This window comes from Parasteatoda tepidariorum, chromosome 2 (assembly GCF_043381705.1).
Source record: "Parasteatoda tepidariorum isolate YZ-2023 chromosome 2, CAS_Ptep_4.0, whole genome shotgun sequence".
Taxonomy (NCBI): Eukaryota; Metazoa; Arthropoda; class Arachnida; order Araneae; family Theridiidae; genus Parasteatoda; species Parasteatoda tepidariorum.
This window is the reverse complement of record NC_092205.1, coordinates 17,730,935-17,750,792: the sequence shown is the minus strand read 5'-3', so window position 1 is coordinate 17,750,792 and position 19,858 is coordinate 17,730,935. Positions and strand designations below refer to the sequence as shown.

At 26.2% G+C, this 19,858-nt stretch overlaps 2 protein-coding genes across 2 annotated transcripts in view; one reads left to right on the top strand and one right to left on the bottom strand.

The window, feature by feature from the left end:
- Window positions 1-10,395, bottom strand: part of LOC107437414 (pre-piRNA 3'-exonuclease trimmer) — a 55,770-nt gene extending 45,375 nt beyond the window's left edge. Inside the window, exons 1-7 of the mRNA XM_043043152.2 lie at window positions 10,200-10,395; window positions 9,549-9,629; window positions 5,817-5,868; window positions 5,590-5,663; window positions 3,944-3,980; window positions 3,106-3,181; window positions 1,561-1,608 (exon numbers count right to left, since the gene is read on the bottom strand). Of these exons, the coding sequence (XP_042899086.1) occupies window positions 1,561-1,608; window positions 3,106-3,181; window positions 3,944-3,980; window positions 5,590-5,663; window positions 5,817-5,868; window positions 9,549-9,627 (366 nt within the window). The 5' untranslated portion in view covers window positions 9,628-9,629; window positions 10,200-10,395. The remainder of the gene's footprint in view (window positions 1-1,560; window positions 1,609-3,105; window positions 3,182-3,943; window positions 3,981-5,589; window positions 5,664-5,816; window positions 5,869-9,548; window positions 9,630-10,199) is intronic.
- Window positions 10,396-10,494: 99 nt separating this feature from the next.
- The window catches only part of LOC107437415 (THO complex 7), a 15,458-nt gene continuing 6,094 nt past the window's right edge, over window positions 10,495-19,858 (top strand). The window contains exons 1-4 of the mRNA XM_016049416.3: window positions 10,495-10,651; window positions 10,720-10,843; window positions 15,823-15,950; window positions 18,078-18,164. Coding sequence (XP_015904902.1) covers window positions 10,612-10,651; window positions 10,720-10,843; window positions 15,823-15,950; window positions 18,078-18,164 — 379 coding nt within the window. The 5' untranslated portion in view covers window positions 10,495-10,611. The remainder of the gene's footprint in view (window positions 10,652-10,719; window positions 10,844-15,822; window positions 15,951-18,077; window positions 18,165-19,858) is intronic.

Below are 19,858 nucleotides of genomic sequence, written 5' to 3'. Positions count from 1 at the left end.
ATTATTTTATGAATTGTTCTAGATTAGATTTATTGAGAAATACTCATTTTATATTGTGTCTACAAGAGCTAGGTGGCTCAAAGTAATGGAAAGATGTGAACTAACCTAATTTACACAAACGAATACAAGTAAAACATTTTTTATTCACATAATGTTTTTTCTGTTTTTCTTTGCGCAAATAATGCTAATTCAAAATTTATATTTCCCTATGCCACCATGGATATCAATAAAAAAAACATTTATAAATACAGCACATACAACATATTTACATAAAGTAATGGGGAAATGTCCATTTACTAAGAGTTGTTGTACTTCAACAACATTATTTATAATCATTAATAGTTTTTTTATTGATTTATTCAATTTACATTTTCTATTTTATTAATTTATTACTTAATTAAATATACGGTAATGTATACCAGCCGTCTTTGGTGACCATGTTGATCACCCACTTAAACTTGTTGCTTACGGACCCCTCACTGAATTGTCTAGCATTTTAGCAAGATGATGCTTAAATAATTAATAAAATAAAAACTACAAAATTGAATTTTAAACTTCACAATACAATTGAATGTACTTCCAAGAAAATTTTTTTAAATTATATTGGCCAGAGTTTCAATTTGAATTAAACAACAAAATAGCAACTGAAATATATTTGAAACGATGCAGCAGAAATATAGTTACTGCTTAATTTAATGCCCAGGATTCTAAAAAATACTTTGATACAATTGTCTTCTTTGTGTAAAATTTTGAATTCTTTTCCTTCTAGTAAGACTTCAAGCTTATCTCAGTTATTTTTTAAATCAGTTCAACAAAAACTAGTTATATGATATAAAATCTTACACAACTGACCATGTTAATTTAGTTTCATAAAAAATATTACTATTTAAAAATGTCATTGAAGCTACTGTACTACTATATACACTACTACTATTTGCATATTATTACTACTTTTTAAAAGTTTAGTTAAAAAATATATAGAAAGATGTTAGTACAATAATTTACAGAAAATCTATCATGGAGTAACAAAATACAATAGTAAAATCTTTTTAAATCCTCTATTAATGTATTTCAACAACTGTAAGTTTGGCATTGAAAGCAGAGTAAGTGTGCTTTGAAACTGATTATAATAATTGATACCAGTTTAGGCAGAAAACTTTTTTTACATGAAAATTTATATTTCAAATTTGTAATTTTTTATGTAAATTCTCAAAGTTACAGTACATATTTCTAAACATATCTTTATATATTTCTAATCTTTATATATTTCTAATCTTTATATCTTTACATATTTCTTAAGTCAGAAGATTTCTTAATAAATGTAAAATAAAAATTAACTTTAATAAAAATTAGGAATTATGATAACAACAATAACAGGGCTAGTCAAACAATATTCTTAGATAGTGATAAATTATAACAGGGATCATTAGAAATATTTGTCATCACTCTTAAAATTAATTTGAATGATAATAATTTGAGTTTGAGAATAAAGACAGTTCTACAATGACTGAAACATGTTTCAAATTTGCAACAAGATAGGAAAAAAATTCAACTAATTACCTTATTAAAATCAAAGTCATATTGGCAAAGGAAATCTAAGCATGATGCCTATAGAAAAAAAAATAAACACTATAATTAAAAAATCTGGAAATATTATAGATAAAAAAACGTTGTTACTATGATCGACAATCTAGATATAAATTGAAATAATTTAATATTTACCTAACACAACTATTTTAGCTATAATATCAGACCCTAGATATTTGCTCGGTACTCATACCTGAACAAAATCAATATTTGTTAATCCCTTAACGATCGGTTAATTTATCAAGAAAAGGTCATAAAAGTGCCTATTTTTTTGGCTTTTGTATTTGTATTACGTATTTGATTAGTGCTGCAACTAGTTTAAAATAAACTAACTATCCACAATTACCTTAAAAATATCCTGGTACTGTCATCAGGTGCGTAAAATGAGAAATAAAATGTTTTCCGGGCAAAAAGAAATGAATTAGTTTTATTCTTATTGGCGCGTTACTACTGAACACTCCAGCCCGTCAATATCACGGGAGCAAGAAATAGCAGGCGAAATTTCCCCCCGTCATTTTCAGGAGAGCAAGAAGGAAGGGGTTAACACAAAAGTTTAAAAATTTCTGTATCAAATTGACTGATTGTTAATTGATATTGACGGTTTTCCCTAAACTTATTACCGTAGTGATACATTATTCATCTAAAAGAAGTGAAATAAGCAAACAAACTATATTTAGTAGGATTAGATTGCTTGAACCAAACCAAAGCAATGAAGGTGACTGTTTCCTTTTCATCCAATTTAAATATGGCAGCTAATAAGAATTTTTTAGTGTTCATCATTCAGTGTTTTTTTGCTTGTATTTTTTATTTCATTGAGTCGTAATGAGATAAGTGATGACTACAAATTTTGCACTTTACCACAGCTTAATGTTTAATAATTGCCCTCATTACTTAACATGCATACTTAAAAAGGCACTTTTTACGAAGAAAAAATCCAGAAAAGTTACTTTTTAACAAATTAAATTGTTTTAAAGAATAACTTTTAAATAATCTAATGCAATCTGCTAATAGCAAAATTAATGAACTAATATGTGCTGTGAAACAACATTTAAATTATGGTTTATTAGTTAATTTGAAACACATTTTCTGACATAAATAATTACTTATTTACCTATTTTTTTATCAGAAATACTAGATTATTTTATAATAGAGCACATAATAAAGTATTATCAGTGTTATTTATAAATGATCATAAATCTCAAATAAAAACAAAATTTAACGCATCTTTCATTTTTCAGCTTCAAGGAGCAGTATAAATTGAATAAAAATAAAAGAGAACACAAAATATATTATTTATAAAATTAATTTCAAAAAACTTTTTTCTTTATTTTAAAATTTTTTCAAAGAACATAAGACATCAAAGTTTTTTTTAATGCATACTTTTTTACTTGTGATCTTTTAAATTAGCATGCAAAATTCATTTGTATACTGAATACATTTTGCATCATGCAAAATGTATAGAGTATACAAAGATATTATGATATATTGAATATAATTTCATATAAATAATATACAAACCTGACACATAAATCTTCGATCAATGCTACCACACATGTAAGGTCTTATGTAAAATACATAAGTTTCCACCAAGTATCTAAATACAAAAGTATAAAACGGAAATTAACAATTCAATTTTTAAAAAACAGATCTTAGAATAATATGCAAAAACAAAGTAATTAAACTAAAAGAGAATTGAGATTAAAAATGGAATATAAAGGTCAATCAAGTTTTTAAAACATTTTATTAATATAATGGTGCAAATATGCCTATAAAAAAGATCTATTTACAAAAAAAGTTATCTTAATTTCTGTTTTATATTCTTCTAACATATTCATTCCTCCCTCAATCAAATTATTGTTCAAAATTACAGAAACAAATTCAATATTTGGTTACTAATAGTTACAAAAGAAATAAGAATGCACATTGATATTATAATTATAAACAATCAGTCCTTCTTTCACATACCGTAATATCTCAATTGTTTTTATGGTAATTATTCTATTATACAATATCAAAAAAAAGTATAATAGAACAATAAAAACTAAAACTATTTAAATGGATGCACTATAGAGAATTTCTAAATTTATAAATTCAAAATGGCACACTTTCATAATCTAATAAATAATGAACTTATTTTTTGTATTATTTAATTCACTAATTTTAAAATAAATTTCATGTTAAGGTTTGAAATAAGTGTAATTTACAGGTTTTTACTTGTTTCTTTATGTTAAGATATTACTTTATTTCCACTTACTTTAATGATAAAAACAATATAGGGAAAATAATTAAATTACAAATTCTCATTCATAACAAACACACAAAATTATAGAATATTTATATTTAAGTAAAGTCTTACATGTTTTCCTCCCCATCTTTTTTAAACGTCGATAGACCTAATGAAACAATGGAAAGAAAATTAAGAATTCATGAGATGATCATCTATATTATTTACATTAATAGAAGCAAAACTAAATGAAACGAAAGTGCTATAATCCACATTCACAAATAATGAAAATATTTCTATCAAAATATACCTGCTTTTATTTTTATTTTATTTTTTGGAGAAGATGAAATGGAGCAACTTATAATTTTTATTTATAAAGTTTTTGTTAAATTTGGTACTTTAACAGCATGCAATTTGTATCAAAACCTAGACATGAATATTGATCAAGCAAAAATGTACGAGCTAAAAACCATGATTCAAGATAAGAATAAGATTTTAAACTGTTCCCCTTAATTTTCTACAGAGCTTGAAATTGCTAGTTACCATTTTTCCCAGGAAAGTACAACTATGCAAATATTGATTTTAATACTTTAATTTAAAATTCTTGAAGAAAAATGAAGCAAAAAATATGGGCACAGTGGAGTTTCAAATTAGTATTTAAGCAAAGAGTCTTAATAACCTTAATAGTGGTTGGTTTGAAACAAATCACTAATAAAGTCAATAAGAGTAACAGAAGAATCATGTAAAATCAGTTTTATTTAAGGAGGAAACTTAAAAGCAACTCTGACCCAAAGGCAAATACATTTCTGTCTCACTAGACAATTAAAATTTTCCTTTTTAATTGCTTTTCCTGATATCAATTAATGATTTATCAGCATTAAGAATTGTTTTTGTTTCCTCCCACTTAAAATATTTACTTGGGACCTTCAGATCTCCACACAGTTTTCTCTCTTAATTTCTTTTCAAGAATAATAGAGATAGATAAAAATTTACTTGTGGAAAATCCTGTATCAAAATTTTATTAGGATATTTTTTTTTTGTAATTAAGCTTAAATTAACCGGGTAACAACAAAAAAACAATTTAACTGGTAATCAATAATAATTTAACGTTTTAATTCTACAATTCTTGTTATATACACAAGAACCAATTTCTATGCCATTATTAGGAGGAGGAACTTTGCTTACCAAGGAAATCTGCATACAGACAAAAATAAAAGCTAAAAGATATGCTAATACTATTAATTTAATTTACGCAACTTTGAGGACTGTTTTGATATTTTTTAAATATAATAAGAGAATACTTTATAAGCCATTATAGTAGTTCAATACTATAAAAATAATCAGCTTGAATGTTTGATTAGGACACCTCTAAAAACTGATAGGATTATTTAAAAAAAAAATGAACATTTATACTCTGCAGAAAATCAAGAAATTATCATTTTGATACAGTATTTAAGCATTTATCTGCTAGTTGATAGATAGTTCTACTTCATTTAATTACCAATCCATACTGCTATACATACAGTCAATTTAAAATAAATAAACCAAAAGTAAAATAGGCCAGAATAATAGTCTTTTTTTTAGACTGGAATAATAGTCTTTTTAAAGTATATATTGTTTCAAGATTTAAAATTATATTAACAAGCACATAAGTTGTTTTGTTTAAATTTCTTAGGAATAATATTTCTGTTTGTGTAAGCAAAATTAATATTAAATTTAAGAACTAGAAATGTAAAACTCCATAAAAGCCATGAAATTTTATACTCCAGCATACATACCAATCTGGCATGGTAAAAAAGATGAAGCTCTTGCTTTCAGCTTCTGGTATCGATTTTCCATGCTATCAAACAAGCTTTAAAAAAATAATAATAAAGAAAGTTAGTAGGTAAAAATAGATAAATATAATAAAATCTATCTTATCTTATATCTAAATCAAATATATTTAACAAACTATTGTTTCTAATTTAAAACTGTTTATAAAATGAAAAAACCACAAATTGTATACCTTGCTTCATTTGTAGCACCTAAATATAGACCAGTGAATTCTGCATCAATAGCTAAAAAAGAATAACATGTTTAATTTCAATTTCTTCCTTTCATACGGTACCAACAAACAAAAAAATACATCTCCAATTACATGCTTTAGTACTCCAAACCAAATTTAATGATGTATCCCCATTAAATCATAAAACATTCCTATACCAAAGTTATTAATCTTTTAAAATTAGTTTCTTAATATTATCTAAACTTTAGTAATTTTTCTTATATTCCAACAAAAGTAAAACAATGTTTAAATATATTCTCTAAAGTCTACCTAATATTATTCATATTTTATTATTATTTTTTCTTATTGCTATTAGCATTATTTATATATACTATTAAAATATTTTACGCGAAAGTTGTAATTTTACTTCATTATTTATTCTTAAATAATCTAGTTTACATACATAATCAGCAATGAATTTATCTATTGTGATTGGTTGAGGAAGTGTAACTAAAAAAAGCTTATTAGTTATAATACTCCTTAACTCATTGCTGATCAGCAACTTTTCTGTGGAACAGATATGGAAGTAAAGCAATATAAATAAACTTTAAAAATTTTTATTCATTATTCAACTCTTAATATTTCTTTTTCGTATGATAAAAAGTATAACAACCACCTATGTGTAATGGTACAATACAAGTTTTGCAAGTATATCGGGTTTCATAAAGTTATAATAAATTGGTAGAGAATTAAATAGTAAAACTTGAAAAGTAAGGAAAATTACGCCCACTTTTTAAAATAGTCACCAAGAGATCACTGCTAACATGATTGCTATGACTCGTGATCTGTCAGAAATGAGAACAAGGCACTTGTAAGAGCTATTTGCAGTTCCATTCCAAAATTTTTTGATTTATTACGCTTATTTTGAAAAATAAACATAAATGCAATGATAAAGTAACATTTCCTTACTACTATTTTTATTATTTCAATTTAATAATAAAATAATAATCAATTAATAGACAATATGTATAATTTTCATTAAATATTGCGTAAAATTCAACAACATTTAATCAAATTTTCAACGAAAATTTATGTAACTATCATTATTCATGTGAAATTTTATGAATTTGGAAACTAAATAAGAAAATTTTAATTTACAAATTTGGCTATCTCTTGTTCAATATTCATAAATGTAAACATATCTATAGCTTTGTGTTCTTTCTGTGCTTCATGTGTAAACTTGCTATCCTATATTATCAGTGTTTTCATTACAGAAAAAAAATGAGAGAGAATTTCTCACCCTTTCTCAAAAACAGGGTGAGATCTCAAAAAGTTAAGTGAGATTTCTAAAAATTAAAATAACGCGAATAGACTTGGAAAAAAATATTTCTTTAATTATAATACATTTTTAACATCTAATTTTTAAAGAATTGAATATTTTTGCTGCATCATCATATGGAAAACGTTCTATATCTACTTTTTTATCAGCTATTCTCATTAGGTTGCTCAAATGTTTATCAGTCATTTGTATAAGCTATTTTGTCCTAATTCGGTTTTGAGTGCTAAATGACCTTGCAACAGATGCTGAACAATTCGGAATCTCTAAGTAAATTTGCAGCATTGAAAAGAATTTAAACGTCCTACATGAAGAAATATTACCTTCCGTGAAAACGTGGTTGCAGAAAAATGTTTTCTGAAAGGTGTTCTGTCATTCGGGGGGGGGGGGCATTGGGTTCTGCTGTTGGCACNTGCTGTTCGCACCGGTTCTGAACAATACTGGTAAATAGGGAAGCTAGATAACAGGGATCCATGTTGAAAATAATGAAGGATCAAGGAAGAAAAGTGAAACAGATTTTATTCAAAATGGCAGAAGACGAATTTTTTTCCAAAATTCGAGCATTTTGAAATTGATTCATAGAGTGTGTGATCTTCTCGCGTTGATGATTTTTTAATGCGAGAAAAGAAAAAAATAACCGAGATTCTCGCGCTGTAGTGAAAACACTGATTATAACCTCAATTATTTCCATTTCCTCATACAAAATCAAAAATATTTAGTACATTACTTTGCTTCCATTATTGATAAAATTCTTTCCAAGGATTTTATCGATAAAAATAAGCAATTATTGCAGTTTATTTTGTGGCCAATAATTAAACAGCTTTATAAAAAAAATTTAAAAATCAGATTTACACATTACAAGATAAAACAAAATTAGTTTCAAATAATGCAATAAGGAACCATCCATATATGATATTAAACTTTTTTCCAATACTTTGATCTCTCATCTTTTTTATCACAAAATGTCACACTAAACCATAACCCCTATCTTTGCTTGTCACATGTCATGTTCAATGGTCTGAAGTAGCAAAGTTTCCTTAGTAGTTTGTAGTGTAGCGTGCTAATTTTGAAAAAAAATAGTACAATGTAGTGCGTTATAAATAAACAGCAGTTTGTAGCAATTCCTAGCAACTACTTTTACAGATTTCTACTTCTACATTTGTTTAGTAAAGAAACAAAGTTTGCAACTAATTTTTCAAATCTGATAGGTACAAGTCTTCGCAGTTCATCAATGGATGCAATGAGAATGGCCCTTATGACCGAGTGTTAATAAGAATTAAGCATTAGTAATATTAAAACAAGCTGTTAGGAATAATAGCTAAGTTATTAGTTTCGTCACTTTTTAAATGCAAGAGTACACTCATGAATCATTGATCTTATTTAAAAGGAAAGGAACATATTTTCGTGTAATTTTTGGTGTACTTTATTTCTTAGAAGGAAATAGAAAAGCATTAAACACTTAACAAAATTGATTAACAAAATTGAAAAATATTTGGTAATTTTCTAACGCTTCTTAAATTAAATATTTTCTAGCATAAAAAGTTGAGGGTTAAAAAAAACAATTTGTAAAAAATGGTTTGAATAACTAACTGGTTATGATGTAAACATCAATAAATATTTCTTATTTCCTTACGGATTGACCAATTTTTTATTCAAAATCATTTTGGACATGGGTGTAAATTAAGTTCTCTAACAAAGTTAGACACCTTAAAAAGCGAAGGGACTACATCTTGAAAATTGTTAGCCGTCACCACATTTAAAGAAAAAAAAGTAGTTAAAACATTTGTTATAAAGTAGTTATAGTTAACTACAAATATAATGTAGTTTCTCTGACCACTGGTCGTGTTATAATCTATAAACAAATGCTAGCAATTAAAAAACAAAATGCACATCATAGATCATACTTAAAATTTCATTTTTAAATTTTAACAATATGTTTTTATGACACATGTTCTGATGACATCTTATAAATATTATTGATTAAATTTGATGATTTTAAAAATATTTTTCTACCAAAATATTTAATGTCATACTTTTTGTCACCAAACCCATATACACATCTCTGAGGTATGAATCAACATAGAGTTTTATAAAAAATTTAAAAGAATCCTAGATTTTCAAACTAATTTTGCCAAAATGAGGTGGCAACAAAGAGTTAAACAATGCGTGCAGAAAGTTTTTTAATTGAGATATTGTGCCAACAGAAAGGTTTTCATTTTATCTAAGTCTACTTGTCAACCCATCCTTCTCTCTTTTTACAATTTCTTGTAACTTTTCCTTGCACCCTCTCTCTAAGCTTAATATAATTTATAGACTGTTCCTAAGACTAAGTTATTTATAATTAATAATAAAGATAAGAAATTATTAAAAATAAAACAAACCATTTTTAAATCATATGATCACAAATAAGAACTTACCAATAAAACTAGATTCATCAATTGCATTTTTAATTAGTGGTAACAACTCCTTAAAATTAGAATTAGTAACTTCAACCATAACTATAAAAGAATAAAACAATAAGACATAAATGAAAGCACTGAAAATTTCAATGAAAGTGTATTATAGAATGGACAAAGCTATATATGTTAGAACTAGCATATTTTCAAAGCTGTATTGTAAAAAAAGAAGAAACAAACTTATGACTCCTGTAATTAAAAAAAAAAGAATACCAAAATTTGATAAAACTTTAGTCACAATGCCAAACATATAATTTTCGTAGTTCAAAAACGAAAAATAACATAAAATAAAAGAAAATTTTCGAATATTTTATTTTTAACACTTCCAACATTTTACTAACAATAAGTTAATGAAAAGGGTCTTTCAATGCTTATTTTATTATTAGTCAAAACAATAATTGAAATTTCACCATTTTAATTATAGTTTGCAATTTTGTATGTATTTGTTAAATTCAAAGAAAGATATAAATGATTAACTTAGATAACAGTAAATAAATAGAAAATATGAAGTAACGAAATTACTTCGTTATTAAATAACTGTACATAACGCAATTTTCAAGTACTATAAATAGATAGTAAAGCATAAAAACATTCCAGTATTTAATTTGTTACCGGCTAGTTTTAAGGACTTGAAATCATCAAAAATGCTAATAAAAACTAGTAAAAATTATCACAGTTTAAAAGTATAAAAATGTAAAAATTCACAGACGAAAAAAATCGGTGAATTTTTAAAAAAATTCTTTTTTTATTTTTTGATATTTGATTTCGAGTTATGTTTGTTTACAAATAGAAACTAACACATGTCTAATATGTTGCCATTCTGAAAAATACTTGGAGAAAAATGAATAACTAACAATGTAAGCTTCAAGCGTCAACAACAATTTAGGTTTAAAAATTACCCTGATTAAAATTTTGATCATACAAAAATAGGCAGTCGAAATATTATTGTTGTAGTACCGGTTGTTTGTAAATGTAAATTTCGTTGCTTGCAAATGGTATTTAACATATTAAAGATTATCAAATAATGGCTACTCCTGTTCAAGAACAAATACAAATCACTGATGGTAGGTTCTGTTTTAAATTTATATTTATTCTTTTAAACTATTGTTCTTTCAATTAGTTTTTATTTCAGATGAGGTGTTCCGACGTAAACTTTTAATGGATGGCGAAGGGATGGGTGATGAACGAAGACTGACACTATTATTGAAAAGTTTTTACAATTGGTGTGATTCTAAAGGTTTATCTGAAGAACAAATGTAAGCATTACTCCTTAATATCAGTACTATAGATATTCAATTCTTTTAATTTCGAATAATTCTATTTTTATTGCTTTGTGAGTGTTTGGATGTCGACCTTCATCTATCAAAAGGTACCTATAGTTAGTTAGCATGTTTTATATACAAGTGAATTGGAGTTCTATTATTGTAATGGTAGTTAAACTGCCTTCCCCCCACACCACCTCCACCAGAATTTTATCTAGGGTAAAGTTCCATGAATGGATATCACAACTTGATTCATTGCCTCTTTTCAAAAGACTGGGAGAGCTGTATTAACTTCATCGGATTGTGAGCTCTGGTGATGAAAGCTATATTAAGTTTACTGGATTTACTGCGTTGTATTAAAATCACAGTTGTGTGTACGTGGTAGCTACTGTGTTCTATTAGTAGTCAAGTGTGTACCATCTCCAATGGTGTGTGATTGAGAATGATTAGCAACAGTGTGAGGAGGACAATGTTGCAGTCACAAATAGCAAGTCAACTGTTCAATGCATACCATCCATCAATGTAGGCATCTTCAAATCGAAGTGTGAAACTCCTTCAGTCGCCTTGTGGACACAAACAGTGTACTCCTTTACATTTAATATTTTTCAGTCTTGGCTCTTGATTATGGTCATTGACACAAAATACGTTTCTTTTTCAATTTTTGGTTTTTGTTAATTGTCTATAAATATATGGAAAAGAACTCCCAAGAAATTAAAAAATAAGATAAAGTGCTTGCCTCTAAAATATGGATAACTTCAATTTTTAAAAACACTTATTTGTTCCTCTAAAATATGGATAACTAGTTTTTAAAAACACTATTTATAAACACTTATTTGTTATTTGAACAATTATTCAGGGTTGGCTGGTTTAAACTACAATTAAAACCAGACATGTTTTTATTTTAAAGAAGAAAAGCAAGTTTATATATAGGTATTTATTTGGAGAAAAAAAATTTCTTTAAATATCTTATTTTTCTATTATTTATATAAATACCTTTAATTTAAATATAACCAATTAAAAAAAAACGGTAAATATATCCATAAAATCTTAGTTACTTTAAGTAAACATCTATGACATGTAAGTTTTATAAGTATANAGTTTTTAAAAACACTTATTTGTTCCTCTTTGAATTATTTGAGCAATTATTCAGGGTTGGTTGGTTTAAGCTACAATTAAAACCAGACATGTTTTTATTTTAAAGAAGAAAAGCAAGTTTATCTATAGGTATTTATTTGGAGAGAAAAAATTTCTTTAAATAACTTATTTTTCTATTATTTATATAAATACCTTTAATTTAAATATAACCAATTAAAAAAAAACAGTAAATATATCCATGAAATCTTAGTTACTTTAAGTAAACATCTATGACATGTAAGTTTTAAAAGTATATTACTTGTCTACAAAAATATATTTATGAAATAATTAATGTTAGTGAATGTAAAATTATGTCATAATGTCACTAAAAAAATTTTAATTGACACCTATCACCAACTTTATGTTCTGATAGTTTTTAAAATTATTTAACAAAATATAATTATAAAGGTCAAAGGTTTCTCTGTTTTTTATTCTTGTTAAACAAATAGTATGTTATGTTAAGATAATAGTCAAAAACATAAATGAGGAAAGATGTGCTCTTTTATATTTTATTTAGCAGTTATTTTTTTAGTTTCTTCTGATATCAAATTGTATGCATGCAGTATATGTCTTTATAAATTATTCAAATGATTTCAAAATACAATGCAAGAGCATGATTAAAAATTATTGAAAAGCATTCAAAATTAATTTGAAACATTATCAATGTTTATTATTTCATTTAATGCTGCATTATTAATAAGCATTGTTATGTTTAAAGCTTTGTTGTGTTAAAAGAAATTTCATTTATTTTAACAGTTTATTCTTTATCTATTTTTAAACCTTTAGTACTAAGACATGTATGTAGCCCATTTCACATTTTTAGTCATTTTCATCATTCCATTATCAGAGCTCATTCTAGGCAACAAAAAAAAAGGGCAGGGTGCAAAAGTTTAAAAAAAAGGGCATTATTATTCTAAAAAGGCAATAATTTCTTTCCATGGGCTTTACACNGGGTAAATAATGATCACCTAAGTTATATTTTTAAAAAAAAAAAAAAAGTTTAAATTTGAGACATGGACAAGAATGCTTGTACACTTTACTAAAGTATAACTACATTTACTTAATAATAGCTTTTTGTTTTATCTAACAAAATAAGTATCTTTTAAACTGCTTTCTGTATTTTCAATTTCTAAGATGGGTTTCAAAATGTGCACATTTCTGCAAAGATCCCCCTCCTTCTCTTAATGATAAATATTTTGAGTTACTTTATATTTCTTTTATATAGAAATAGTGTAAGCTTTTGTTTAATTGTTTCACATCTACTGTAAACATTATAATTGATTATAGAAAACTGTATCAAATGTTGCCCCCTGCAGATGGGGTAATTATTGATCACTGGGGTAATTCCTGATCACTGTCATTTCTTCTTATAAATAGTATATAAAATAGCTAATTGTCTTTTCTTAAATAACAGTTCATATTTTTTAAGTGGAACAACTATAAAATATTGTAATGACTATATTTCATACAAATAATCACACCAGATTTCCATAACAATAAACTTAACTTTATTAAAAATTAAAAGAAACTAGTCATTATTTTTATATTCGAGCATCCAGCTCTTAAACAACCAAGGGAGAACCTCTCCCGACCAAGAAAAACATACATCTCCCTCGATTCCTAGCATGCCCCCGAAGGGGTGACACAATGCGCCAAGTGCGCCTGAACGATCGCCAAACAGTTGCCAAACATTACAAATATATTTTAACTATCATCACAAAATTTGTTTTTAACGGTATACAAGACTGTATTCTGATTTGCACCATTTCTGGTTTGTCATACCTTGCTTCTATCTTAATTTTATGTGTGTACATTGTTAGAATAATTTTTAAGTTTATAAATTAGCTTAGTATAAATATGATGAGAAATTATTAGCCTAAAAAGGATACTAAGCTTATAGAAGCTAAATTAGTTAATTTCTTTTAATGATTGAAAATGAAAATTTCAATGTGAGAGCTGCTGCCAGAGCTGTTGAGTTGACATACCTTACTTTACCTTACACTTTCACTTAATGAAGTTAAAAAATCCAGCAAAAGTAATCCATGAGGGAACTCTCTTATATTTCAGCAGAACATGAGAATGAGTTGGCTGATTGCCTAANAAAATAACAAAAGTTTAAGAAATCCACTGTAGAGTTTGGGGAAAAAATAAAGAAGGGTTGCGGAAAGAAAGGGCAAAAAGTGTATGGAGTCTTATTACATCAGGACACTAATTTACTTCAGGGGCAACAGGGTGGATTCTTTTGACTAAAAGGGCAGCAGGGTGCTGCGCCCTGTTTACCCTGCCTAGAATGAGCTCTGTCCATTATTTTGAAATATTTTTTAATCGAAAAAATTATTACCTTGCATTTTTCATTTTTAGTAATAAATTTTTGCAAATAATGTAAATTGAATACTGTTAAATACTGACATTAAATAATACCAAATTATAATATTTTCATATGCAGTGGCAAAGGAGAACTCATTCTTTTACTTACATAACTAATCTATCATTTTAAAATTAAATTCTTATTTGCATGTTAAGTAACATTAATGTAAATGTATATTAAAATTTCATGTTATTCCTTTTTGTTGTGTATACCTTTTTTTTATAGAAGGAAAATAGATATTTTTTAGATGATTGATAATATTAATTAATTCTTAATAAGTTTTTACAATTATACTTTATAATAGCTTAATTACGTATTTTTAATTTAGAGGATAAAGTATTATGCTTAACATTTTATTTAAAATAAAAGAAGAAACATTTTTTTTTTTTAAAGAAAAAAAAAACCTTTTTTCAACCTTGCATATATTTATAGAAAGTTTAAATGGTTATTCATACAAATAACAATAGAATGTTTTGTTTTCTAAATTAGGAGCTAATATTTTAACAAATAGGGTAGATATGAGAAAAGCATGTAAGAAAAGCAGGTGGCATGGGTTACCTTTCTAAAAATGTTCCTAGAGATAACTATAAATAGTTTTTAGGATCTAACTTTTTCAGTACATTTCTTCTTTTGCCGTAAACAATTTAAGATATAATTTATTTTTTATATAGATGCTTTGTTGTAGGTTTTATTGAGAATTTACATCATAACTGTCAGTTTTTATGCTCTTTGTATTTAAATTTTATCTAGTGGTAGCTAAAGCTACGACTCAATATTCATTTCCAAATTTAATGCATATAAATGACTTTTTTTTTAATACATTTTTAAATGCAAAAAATTTGACCATAGAAAAATTATTATCTTAGAAGGTAAGAAAATTGACCTTTTCATATAGAGCCCCTGTGCTGGTGTCCATACATACCCCTTTTTTTTTTTTTTAATTTTCTCAACAATCAGGAATATATTGTGTTTATATTTCGAAGCTAACTTTTTATATATTTTATTCATAATTTGATCTATTATTGAACAAAGCAAAAAGAATATGAAAAGCCTTTGTTTTTGTTACTAAATTTAAATGCTTTCTATGCAGACTGGGATCTCTTATTCCAATACTATTAATATACCAATACTTGCACAATTGCAAACCACTAAAAAGGGAAGCTATTTTTTTTTAAATTGTTAATCTTATTTCAGCAACAGTTATTTCTGAAGCTGCGTATAGTGCTGAAGTAAGTTGAACTTAACTATTTACAATTGTAGCTGGTAATTTGCTGGTTGTTTGATTTAAATCTTCATCCCAAACTTCCTCAGCTGAAAAAAATTAAAAGCATGTTATTTTCAAAAATTTATTTATTTATAAATAATTAAATTAAGTACACTTAGTAAGTTACACTGAATAGATTGTAATTTAAAATGTTTACTGGTAGTAATCCAAAGTTTTACTCATGTATTATATTTGTTTTTACTACAGTGTTTCTGGGTATGAAAATCTGTTAGCTTCTTTATCCACCTGTGAACTTCTCATGGTTAAATCTCATCGAGCACAAGTTGCAAATGAAGCAGAAATTGAAAATTATAAACAATTAGAAGATGAAATTGGTATGTTGTTTAATTATTCTCAAAATTGACAATGTAATAAATACTTTACCTTTGAGTAGTAAATACTTATGATATTTTTCTTAAAAATATTTAAATTAAGTAAAGCTAGTTAGAAATTATATTTGAGCAATCAAGGCTTTTGATTAAGACTGGTCAGACATCTGTATCAAATGAGCTTTGTGAATAGCAGAGCGAGACTTTTTACCTATGCAAATAAATTAGTTGAGTTTCTTTTTTTGCTAGACTGAAATAAACCTGATTAAGTGCAGTGTGACTGTGGTTTTCAAGAACTAAATACACTATGAATAAAAATCATTGATTAGCAAAGATGCCATCTGCTCCAAATAGGATAAAATCCAGAGATCAAGATAAAATCTACAAACTGAAATTTGCAGATTTTTGGTTAATTTTGCCAACTTTTTAAAACGCTCAACACTATTTAAAAGCAACAAAATTGCATGTCACATAACCCTTCAAATTATTTAGAAGTAGTGGTGAGTATAATCATAAATAGAATTTACTAAACCAAGAATCATACATGAAAAGACTACCACTCAAAAATACTTATCCTCTGTCCAGAGCAAGTTGGCATCTCTGTATTTGTATTATTGGCATATTTAATTTTCAGTGCCCAAATATAATGTAATTGTGGTGGAAAAAATGATATACTAATATCTAAACTCGAATGTATATTTTCTCACTAAACTACCATGTGTTCTCATTTCTGCTAGTTATCACAAATTCTTCCCAACTGCCTCTCTTCACGTGAAAAAGAAAAAAATTATTGAATGGTAGAGAATAAAAACCTAAACACCCAGAATGTTGTTCAATTTTGACAGCACTTAAAGAGCTCTGCTGCAAGATAATTCACCGGGATGCATAGCATTTTTTAAAGGTGCTTATTTAGGTTTTTTTTAAAGCCCTTGAAGGTGCTTTTTTCGTTGGGTGTTTTTAAAAAATACTTAATTTTCCCTTACTTAGTTGATTTTAGCCACGCATTATACAAAAAGACACTGTTCATATTGTTCTATTCAACGTTTTCACAATTATTTCAACCCTAATCTATTTTGGCTTACCATCGGTCCTTAGTGTATGAATCCATTCGTTTTATGATTCAAAATTTCATGGTTTTTGACTATTGTCAAAAACAATGCCAAAAGTTTTTTTTTGACATGACTGTTAAATCCGGATAAAATTGTCAATTGTCGAAAACTTGCCAACCCTGCCTTATTATAATGTCTTAAAAGTGCTTAAAAATATTCTTGAGTGCTTCAAAAGTGATTAAAAGGTGCTTATTTTTTGTTGAAAAATTTGTCTATGCACCCTGTTCTCAATGTTTCATTGTATATATTCATTTTAATTATTTAAGCATAAGTATGCATGGTAGAAAAAATCATTAACTTACTGAATTGAAAATCATTCTCAAAACATAAATTTAGCTTTCAAAAGAACAATTTTCTCTTAACGTTGAACAAGTTATTATTTTAAGTCTAAAAAGTAACATTGACTAAAATGGAAAGAAAAGATTTTAAAATTGTCCTCTGGAGAGAAGAGAGGGAAATAAATATATTAATTGTTCAGCATTTAACTTGCACCTGCTAATAATCCTTGTGGGAATCGGTTTTTATTAGAGGTATTGTTTCAAGGAGATAGAGAATATGCTCTTTAAATATTTAAAGGATTTTAAATAAATATCGGTTATTTTAAATCTCTTTCATTTGAATGTAATCATACTAAAATTCAATTTCAACAGATCCCGCTTTAAAAAATTTTTTAGAAAGGCCTTTACGTCCTCATTTTATTTTTACGGATCTTTGAAAATAAAGGATTGCAGTAAGGAGCTAATTAATTAATTAGTTTGTGTTATGTTTAAGTTCAATAAAATGTATGCCTTATTTAAAAAAAACGATCAATTTCCTTAAAAATGCACATTAATGAAGGTAAATAAAAAATGCTATTTTGAATTTTTTTTTCTTTTTTCGATATTTTATGAGAATATCATTTAATTCTCAACTTTTAACTATATCAAATCTTAAAATACTTTAAAATGTGACTTATAGTGTTCGTAATAAAATCTTGTTTTAAATGCAGTTTACTTTATGTTATAAATAATTTTTTTTTTTTCAGGAAAAAATATTTCTGAAGTTAAAGACACCATTGTGCAAAAAAAGCTGGATTTACAGCAAGCAAAGAAAATTCGTGAACATAAACAACGTGAGTTATGGTGGAAAAAATATTTTGTTAAATTTAGATTGAGTGTTATTGTAAAAATTGAATGTATTGTTCTTTTTTTTTTTCTTCTTTTTTTTATAGTTTGAAAAAATAAGTTAGCAACGTCAAAACTTTTGAAGTAAAAGGTGTTTAAGTTACTTTTTGGTTTTCAAAGTTCTTCATGTTTTTAATTACCTGTTAAGAATATTATACATGTAATAGTAAAAATTTTCAGTCATTATTCATCAAGCAACATATTATTCATCAAACCACTAGATAACTGTCATAATCATATCATAATGATGTTTTTGTGATTCACAGTTCCAGACGTTTCTACAATTACTGGCAAACTTCTATTTTTTTCTGAAATTTTTAGATCTATATCTTGTTTTTAAAATTGTTTTAACTGTTCAATTATTGAAATGTTCTGTTCTGTTTTATTCATAAAGTTGTAAGGAACTTTTTAGTAAGTCCAGAAAAAACTCAACTTAAGAGGTATCAGTAAAATGATGATTATTACCATGGCATTATGAAGACACATTAATAAGATGATTTTTGAATTAAACAATAAAAAATATGCTTGATTTTCAATAAAAAATATATTTGTAATGATTATGCTCATTTTAATTAATGTTCATTTATTTAAAATTGTAATTGAGGTACTCTAATTAAGGTAAACAATAATTCTAATGATTTTTTTTTTAATTTATAGATGTAATTTCCAGCATGAATTGATTTTTGAAGACAATAGCTTTTTTTATTATTAATTTTAATTTTTTTAAAAAATGGTGAAATATGAGAAATATTTAAGAATGACCTTGATTAGTTATTCTTAAAATGACTTATTATCTAAATGTGGATTTTCACTGAATTGAGTTATAAGTTGTTTTATTGTTAATAATTTAAAAAGTTAATGTACGTTTTAGAATATTAAACGTAATTAAAATTCAAATTGATGATCTGTAAAGTAAGAAATATATTTTATGCTGGCAGAGTGTAGTGCGTTGTGGAAAATGCCCAGCAAGCATAATGAAAAAGTCATCTTTTAACTAATCATAAATTTTATTAAGCAAGAAAAATCATAACTTAACTTAAACATCATAAAGGAAAACAATCCTCTCCATAACATGAGGTAACGTATTCAATACATACAATCATGAATATCAAAAGAAACAAAACTCCAAATCCAATCTTGATTTGTTATATATATATACATAATAACAGTTGCATAATGAGGGTACTTACACACTCAAAATTAATACTATGCAAATTCTGTCTTTAAACTATTTTTAAATGTTCGAACTCCCTCCTTCAGAGGTTTTTCGAACTCGTGATCTCTGACTCTTACTCGAACCTTGTTCATTGAAATTCATGGTCTAACATGCGGCCCCATCGAACATTTCAAAATAAATTCCTTTAATTTTATTTCATTCAGTCTTAGTTAAAGCCTTAGTCAAAAAATCAGCCAAATTACTTTTACTTTTAATATACTTAATTTCGAATTTTCCCTCATTAAGCAAATTTCTCGCGAAATGAAATCTTATATCAATATGCTTCGTCTCTAAATTTTCAACATTATTTTTACAATAATAAATTGCAGATTGATTGTCACAATACAAAACAGGTTTTTCAATTTTTGATATTATGTTTAACTCATTACATATGTTTGTAAACCATAAAAGTTCTTTAACCGTATC